This window comes from Camellia sinensis, chromosome 7 (genome assembly GCF_055761805.1).
Source record: "Camellia sinensis isolate YWXY chromosome 7, ASM5576180v1, whole genome shotgun sequence".
Taxonomy (NCBI): Eukaryota; Viridiplantae; Streptophyta; class Magnoliopsida; order Ericales; family Theaceae; genus Camellia; species Camellia sinensis.
This window is the reverse complement of record NC_138967.1, coordinates 102464245-102473798: the sequence shown is the minus strand read 5'-3', so window position 1 is coordinate 102473798 and position 9554 is coordinate 102464245. Positions and strand designations below refer to the sequence as shown.

Below are 9554 nucleotides of genomic sequence, written 5' to 3'. Positions count from 1 at the left end.
AGTATAATTTAATACTCTCACCAAATAAAGCAATCCACAAACAATATTAAAGAAGAACATGTGCAACCTTTTTCTGCATAATTTAATACTCCCACCAAATAAAGCGACGAAGTCTTGCAAAACAATGACATGAAAAATTGTGAAATAAGATTCTCTGCAATATATTTCTTGCATTAATCAAAGATTATTGTAAGGATAATAGTGTTTTCGACCTAAAACATCTACTTCCGTTATCACTAATTAAGTTTTGAGCTTAAATTACCTTTGCAAGATTATTCCAAGAGTGATTATGATTCTAGTTTGAAAAATATATATTTTTAATATAGTAATATATATTTATATATTTACACATAAAATCATATATATGGTTCTTAAAATGAAAAAAAATAACAATATATATATATATAATATGGATTTTATTAATGTGTGTGTTCTTAAGGTACACGTTAAGAAATTTAAAAGTATTGCACATTGTGTATGGAAATGAATTCAATAAGTAAGACACAATATTTTTAAGTTCTCTCAATATTTACTTTAAGGGCACACATTAACCAGACCAATTGGTTTGTATTTGTGAAACACTTTTAAAGAATAATTTTCTATAAAGAGTTTACAAAGTTTAGAATTTTGTTTAGTTGTATATTTTGAAAATGGTTTTGGAGCTTTACAGTTTGCGATGATTTAATGTAATTTAATTTAATTTTTTTTTTTGTAGTTGAATAGATGGGTGTGAGAGAAAAAATGATTGATTGATATGTAGGATGTGGGAGAAAGAAAGAAGCGGTGGAAAAAGTAATTGATTGATGTGTAGTAAAGTAAAAAATGATTTTGAATTTTTTTCCCAAAAAATTTCAACCCAACAAATTTTTAGAACTTTTTTTATCAAAAATTGTCTCTCAAGAGACAAACCAAACAAAGCCATTATTAAAAAAGATGTGCAATCTTTTTCAGCATAATTTAATACTCTCACCAAATAAAGCGACAAAGTCTTGCAAAAAAATGACATGGAAAATTGCGAAATAAGATTCTCTGCAATATCTTTCTTGCAATAATCAAGATTATTGTAAGAATAATAGTGTTTTAGACTTAAAGCATCTATTTACATTATCACTAATTAAGTTTTGAGCTTAAATTACTTATCTGAATTACCTTTGCAAGATTATTCCTAGAGTGATTATGATTCTAGTTTGAAAAATATATATTTTTGATATAATAATATATACTTATACATTTACATATAAAATCATATATATGGTTCTTAAAATGAAAAAAATAACAATTTATATATATGTAATATTGGTTTTATTAATGTGTGTGTTCTTAAGGTACATGTTAAGAAATTTAAAAGTATTGCATGTTGTGTATGAAAATGAATTCAATAAATAAGATACAATATTTTAAGTTCTCTCAATATTTACTTTAAGGGCACACATTAACCAAACCAATTGGTTTGTATTTGTGAAACACTTTTAAAAAATAATTTTCTGGAAAGAGTTTACAAAGTTTAAAATTTTGTTTGGTTATATATTTTGAAAATATATTTTTGGAGCCTTACAGTTTGGGATGATTTAATTTTTTCTTCTTCTTCTTGTAGTTGAATAGATAGGTGTGGGAGAAAAAATGATTGATTGATTTGTAGGATATGAGAGAAAGAGAGAAGCGAGAGAAAATGTGATTGATTGATGTATAGTAAAGAAAAAAAAATGATTTTGAATTTTTTTCCCAAAAATTTCAACCAAACAAATTTTTAAAATTTTTTGATCAAAAATCGTCTCTGAAGAGACAAACCAAACAAAGCCATTGTTAAAGAAGAACATGTGCAATCTTTTTCAGCATAATTTAATACTCTCACCAAGCGACCCACAAACAATATTAAGGAAAAACATGTGCAATCTTTTTTAGCATAATTTAATACTCTTACCAAATAAAGCAATGAAGTCTTGCAAAAAAATGACATGGAAAATTATGGAATAAGATCCTCTACAATATCTTTCTTGCAATAATCAAGATTATCGTAATGATAATAGTGTTTTAGAGTTAAAGCATCTATTTACATTATCACTAATTAAGTTTTGAGCTTAAATTACTTATCTCAATTACTTTTGCAAGATTGTTCCAAGGGTGATTATGATTCTAGTTTGAAAAATATGAGACCCATGAAAATAACATTGAGAAAAAGACAACCATCTATCAAATAAACATTGCATAACTTTGGATTTGGGTAGAGAAAGGACTATTGTTGCTTGATTTCTTGGTCGAGTGATTTGCTCCACTTCCATCTTTGATTTCGTAATTCGTTATGCCCTAATTTCTTTCATCAACGGGTATGATATGTATCAATTGCTTCAACTATTTTATTTTTATTTTTTGTTGGGCGTCAACGACACCAAATGAGGTCATTTAATAGCATTGGGAGTAAAAAATGAAAATAATTCGAATTGGATTCATTCAGATTCTATGATTCCATTATTGAATTGCATGATTCCAACAAATTTCTTATTCTTAGCTTCAATTTGTATTGCCCTATGTAAAACTCAAATAGAATTATATGAATCATATTGCGAATTGTATAATTCAAACCACTATTTCAATATTATTAGTGAGTGCTAGCAAATTTTAAAGTGAACAATTAAGTCTTATTTTTCCTAATTTATACTCAAACAAGTTCACGTCTCCTTAATAATATATTTCATACAAATTTACCATTCTTATAAAAATATGAATAACAATTGTATAATTAATTTTAATTTACTTAAAGTATATATTCTGTAGTTGTAAAAATTATAAAAACTGTATCAAACAAAACAATTTAATAAAATAATTAAAAAAAATACTATACATAATCCAGGTGGTTATGTGGGAGGAATTATTCTGTTTTGCTTGTATCAACCTGTATTAACATCAAGGTATTCCCTTATTTCCAAGTTATCTAGTGGATAGTCCTATAGAATATTTTTTGCTTATTTCCAATCACATTCCTTAGAAATCTCCCATCTCTAATAATTATCAAGAGGAACTAGAGCAAGTTTGTTCAAAAAAAAATTTATCAATAAATCTTATTTTCAAGAGTATTAATGAGTCATTTTCAATGTAGGCAATTAAGTTTTATTTATTCTAATTTATTCTAAAAAAGTTTACTTTTAAAATATGAGCAACAATTACATAAAAATTTTAGTTTACTTAACAAATATATTTTTTAATTGCAAAAATTGAACAAACTACATCAAACAAAATCGTACTCAACAATTTGATGAAAATAACTATATCATAGGATTAATCATTTTCTGTTGCCTTGTACTATGAAAAATATATTTAGTAAACAATCAAAAATGTCTATTTTTTTAAAATATTCCATTAAATAAATTGTAAAAAATAATACCCTAAAAAATTTATATATTTTTTAAGCTGCGAGACAACAAAAAAATAATAAATCTTACGTTTATGCTTTTGTTCAATTAAAAGCAAACCAGTCGCAAAATGTTTTATTTCTTGCTTTATAAATAGTCAAGGCAGTACCAACTTTTAATTGATTTAAGGAAATTTATATCAATAGTCCTTATATTTTTACTTTTGTGTTATTTTTGTTTTTATAATTTTAATTGACTGAATTTTGACATTAATTTATGATTTTATCTCAATTTGTCGAATTGATTACAACTTTTAGTGTTTTCTTTTTGTAAAAAATATGCACATGAGCGGCATGTTTCATGTTTTTATTGCTAAAAAATTGTAAACTTATTCAATTCAATTCTCAACTAACTCAGCAACATTTTTTTCTTTCAACAACCATAATCAGCATTATCAATTGAACCAAATTAACACAAAATTTAAAATAGGATTAATTGAAATTACTGGCACTAAAATGACAAAATGGGCAAAATATAAGGACTATCAACATAATTTTCCATGGGAATTAAAGACAAAGAATTACTGTTGCGAACTTAGTAGTCATGATGGCTGGTGGATAAAATTACATAGTTGTGGTGCATGACCACCACCACCATAGAAAGACTTAGCAGTGTGTATAAGAATGAGTAATACATTTATTCCTTCTCCATCATCAAACTACTATCCTTCATACTCTCCTTTTTATATCTCTCTAAATCCTCCTACCTATAAGAAAACAAAATGAGTTGGCTTATGTTTCTTCATCAATTTCTTTTGCTATTTCTCATCTTCTTCTTCTTTTTCTTCTACTTGTGCACACCATACCTGCCTTGAGGACCAGAGATTTTCACTTCTCCAATTTAAAAGAACATTTCCATAACTTTTGAGACCTTTTCCTATTGTGACTCTCATCCCAAAATGGTGTTCTGGAATGAGAGTACTGATTGTTGCTCGTGGGAGGGGGTTACATGCGACTGGTCGAATGGTCATGTGATTGGACTTGACCTTAGTTGCAGCCAACTTCAGGGTACCATCCAAGCCAACAGTACCCTCTTCCACCTTCGTCACCTCCAAAGCCTCAATCTTGCCATAAATGACTTCAATTTGTCTAGAATTCCATCCGAGTTTGGCTTGTTTGCGAGTTTGACCCATCTCAATCTCTTTGATACTAATTTTGTTGGCCGAATTTGTCACGACCCGAACCCGCCCCTATGGGTTAAGGACGTAACCGGCCAGTAATCCTGAGATTACCTACGGCCTCAAACCAAATTAGACATAACTCGACAGAGTAAAGGGGCCAAACGGAAACAATAATAAAAAACTTTGTCCATAGAGCTGTGCTTGTATGCACTACAAAACAAACCATACTCATATACGTTAATAACCCACAACAAGTACAGTATCACAAAATCCTTTACAGGCAGGATCATCCAAACTGAGTCAACCCATATCAAAACTATATACAAATGTACACAAAGTCCTTGCCATCATGACAAACTATAAATACATAACAAAATTGCAAGGATGGGTCTCGTACGTGAGACACAAGGCTGACTCTCCAAAATCTCATGTTGTTTCTGGCAGACTTCACTGGGGCTGGGTTCAGACTTCTCTCGGCTCACCTACAAACACATGAATGAGCGTGAATGATAGCACAGTGAATAATATCGAATACATAAATTACATAAGCAACATGAAGAACAACATGCTCCGAACGGCCTTGGGCCCAATGCATATTTCTGCTTAACATATATACACTTATACAAAATCCAGATCAAATGACTATAGTCCCAAACATACTGGCCTTTGGCCCAATCAGATTTCCATTCATGTCAAAACGGCCTTTGGCCCATTCATCTATGTCAGAACGGCCTTCGGCCTATTCATTTACGTCAAAACGGCCTTCGGCCCATACATTCGTGTCATAACGACCTTAGGTCCATTCATTTATGTCAAAACGGCTTTCGGCCCATACATTCGTGTCATAACGACCTTAGGTCCATTCATTCATGTCAAAACGACCTTCGGTCCATTCATTTCTATTAAAACGACCTTCGGTCCATTCATTTATATCAAAACGACCTTTGGTCCATTTATTTCTATCAAAATGACCTTAGGTCCAGTTACTTTCATGTCAGACTTTTGTCCACAATCCCAATCAGCAATTCATAAAGCTTATAAGGGAATAAACAATTGGACATTCACAATTATTCGAATATCGATATTACTCACAGTGTTCAGCGTGTGGATTCGCCCTGGAGCTTGACCCTACACATTCCATGAACACAAAAGGGTCATTATCAATTCAACCAGTTCTTTAATTCATATATTCCTCTTTAGGCTTTATTCTTATCTCATTAACTCATTTACAATGCTTAACACATGCCTAAGAGTGCTTTCAAGTGAAAGAAAACGGAAAACAAAACACAGAACGAGCATATAAAATTTCAGAGAACAGGGTCCCCGCTCGAGCGTCAACTTCCCCGCTCGAGCGGACCGTTAAGGCCTGCAAAGGTACTGGTTGCATGAAAAATACGCTCGGGCGGGGCATAGAGCTCTCGAGCGGAAGGCCTGTCTGCAAAACTCCCCGCTCGAGCGGACATCCAACTCTGCAAAAAGTGCTGGGAGCACGATTTATCCGCTCGAGCGGCCCTTCCCCCGCTCGAGCGGAAGTCAAAATTCTAGAAATTTCGGATTGAGTTCTTGAGCTTCAATTTCGATGTTCAAAGGCTTCAACTCATGATTTTGGTCCCAAAAACATATAAACACATTATATTGTATGAGAGTGTAAGGATATTACATCAATTTGTTCAAAATCATCATCTAATTCTCAAACAACTCTCATTTCTTAAGTATGAACAAAACTCCTATATTACAAACTCCATATAAGCTCCATTCCTCCAAAAATCAAACATGCATGTATGTTTTGGCTCCCAATTTGAGTTCAAATGGTACAAATGGTGATTATAACATGAGCTTTAACCAAAACTCTACATGAATCATATGTGTCAAGCTCAAACATGCAATTTCAAAGTAATTCTTATATGCATGAGTTCTAAGACTCCAAACTCAACAAAAATCAACTCATTACATGCCCTTGATCACAAACAACCCTTGAACTTATAAGATCAAAATTTCAAACTTATGAATTCAAGACCAAATGCTTACCTAGAGTCTCAATCTTCCAACTATAGTAATTCTTGAGTTTAATTCTTCAATTCTTCACAATTTGAGCCAAAACACCCAACTCTCCTCTTTTCCTTCTCTCTAACTGACTTCCTCCTCTACCTCTTGAGTTTAATTCAGCCATGAAGAATAACAAAGAGGGTATTGAGTGTATAGTGCCCCATTAAGTCGTAATATATTATATAGAGTGATTGGGCACTAATACGTTAATTTATTCAACTTAATCTGGTCCGAATCAATTTTTCAATTAAACTTCACCGTAGGCTTTAAAAATTACGCTAATCACAATGGCGTAATCAATTTCGGGTTCTGTGGCCGATAAGGCCCTCAATTTAATTTCCAAAGCAGATTATTCAAACAGATATTCCTACGGTGAACAGATAAAACTTCAAAATCACATATATCCATATAATGGCACATAAAATCATGCTAAACACATAATCATACTCAAATTAAGGACCAATTAACATACTACGGGACAGGGGTATCACAGAATTTCTTCAATAATCTCCCATCTTTCCAAATTGATTTCCCTTGACCTCTCTCACTTTAGTTATAATTTAAATCAAGGGAGACTTGAACAACACACTTTCAATATGCTTCTTCAAAACCTAACCCAATTAAGAGAATTACGCCTTGATGACTTGAATATCTCTTCGCCTTTACCTCATGCTTTGCTAAATCTATGTTCTTTGACATCTCTCAGTCTTTGTGCTTGTCAACTGCGAGGAAAAGTCTCAGAAAACATTTTTCACTTTCCAAACCTATGAGAGCTCGATGTACATGGAAATTCAGAACTCACAGATAAACATCCAAACTTCAATGTGACTAGTTCCCTTCAGTTTCTTGATCTCTCTTTCACAAGTTTTTCTGGCCAATTGCCTGAATGAATCAGCAATCTTAAAGCCTTGAATAAATTGTACCTCATTAACAATAACTTTTCGGGGTCCATTCCTGCTTCTTTTGGGAACCTTACACAAATCACCGATTTAGGCTTCTGGTCTAACAATTTCAGTAGTCAAATCCCCTTATCAATTTCAAACCTTGCAAAGCTTCCTTTCTTGGATCTTTCCAGAAACAATTTTAACGGACAAATACCGGATTCCCTTGGCAGCATGAGCCAACTTACTCACTTGTTCCTTTATTCTAATAAGCTAACTGGTCCCATTCCTTCGTACACAGTTGGGCTTTCAAAGCTAACTGCTCTCCAATTGTATGATAACTCACTCGATGAGACGATACCATCTTCGTTGTTTGCTCTACCTTCACTGGAAGGTATAGATTTGAGTTACAATAAGCTGCAGGGACCAATTCCAGGATCAGTTTATGAACTCCAAAATCTAACGGGATTAGAGCTTTCATCAAATAACTTAAGTGGTGTAGTGGATCTAGATAAGCTTCTAAAGCTTAAAAATCTGATCTATCTTGATCTCTCATATAATGGTCTCTCATTGAGCATCAACAACAGTGTCAACTCTACCTTGACCAACTTTGACACTATAGGATTAGCTTCTTGCAACTTGAGCGAATTCCCAAACTTCTTGAGAGAACAAGCCAGTTTGTATTCACTTGACCTTTCAAACAACAAAATACATGGTGAAGTTCCAAAATGGTTATTCAATGTGGGGAAAGATTCATTGATTAATTTAGATCTTTCTCATAATTTCCTTACAAGTTTAGAGTGTCTTTCGTGGAAGAATCTACAGTTTATTGACCTGCACTCCAACTTACTCCGAGGATCACTCCCTGTTCCACCTAACACCATATATGTTTTCTCTATCCGAAACAATAAATTGACCGGAAAAATCCCTCCATTGATTTGCGGTCTGAGTTCACTTCAAGTTCTTGTTCTGTCTAATAACAGTTTGAGTGGCCTGATTCCACAATGTTTGGGAAACTTGAGCATCAGTCTCTCGGTGCTGAATTTAAGGATCAATAGCTTTTCTGGCACCTTTACTATAACATTTACCAAAGGCAATTGTCTAAGGAATCTTAACTTGAATGGCAACCAAATTCAAGGACAAGTTCCTCGATCTTTGCTCAATTGTAAATACTTGCAAGTTCTAGATCTTGGAAAAAACAAGATAAATGATACATTCCCCCATTGGTTTGAAACTCTTATAGAATTGCAGGTTCTTGTCTTGAGGTTTAATAGGTTTCATGGTCACATAGACACCTCCAAGACCAAAAGCAAACATCCTTTTCCTAAGTTAAGAATTATGGACATATCTCGCAATGAGTTCACTGGCCTTTTGCCAACAAATTATATCAAACAATTTGGAGCTATGATGAATGTCGATGAACATGTGAAATTTAAATACATGGGCGAAACATATTATCGAGATTCCGTGGTAGTGGTGATGAAAGGAAATGAGATTGAATATTCAAGAATCTTAACAATCTTCTCAATCATTGATTTTTCAAGAAATAAATTCCAAGGAGAGATTCCGAAATTCATTGGGAGGCTTAATTCACTTCGGGGTCTTAACTTATCCCATAACAACCTCGAAGGGCGCATTCTAACTTCACTTGGAAATTTGGAAAAACTTGAATCATTGGATCTTTCCTCCATCAAGTTTGTTGGGGAGATTCCTGAGCAATTAAAAAGTTTGATGTTTCTTGAGGTACTAAACCTTTCGGACAACCAACTAGCAGGACCAATTCCTCAAGGTAGCCAGTTTAATACATTTGGAAGTGGTTCATACAGTGGGAACTTGGCCTTATGTGGATTCCGTTTATCAAAGAAATGTAAGGAACTACAGCCACCGCCACCTCCACCAACACTACAACAAGATGAGAATTCAGACAACTCAAGCGGATTTAACTGGCAAGTTGTAGTGTTGGGGTATGGATGCGGATTTGTATTTGGAATGGTTATGGGATATCTTATGTTTCTAACTCGAAGACCAGAACGGCTTATGAAAATTGTTGAAGGAAAACATCATAAGAAGGTGAAAAGGTCTATGAATGGTACCCACTGA

The 9554-nt window shown here is 33.1% G+C and overlaps 1 protein-coding gene across 1 annotated transcript; it reads left to right on the top strand.

Moving 5' to 3' along the window:
• The first annotated feature begins 7688 nt into the window (after nucleotides 1-7688).
• On the top strand, nucleotides 7689-9554 carry LOC114300351 (receptor like protein 27-like). The gene has a single exon (XM_082880956.1). It carries the CDS (start codon nucleotides 7689-7691, stop codon nucleotides 9552-9554), a length of 1866 nt encoding a protein of 621 aa, XP_082737082.1.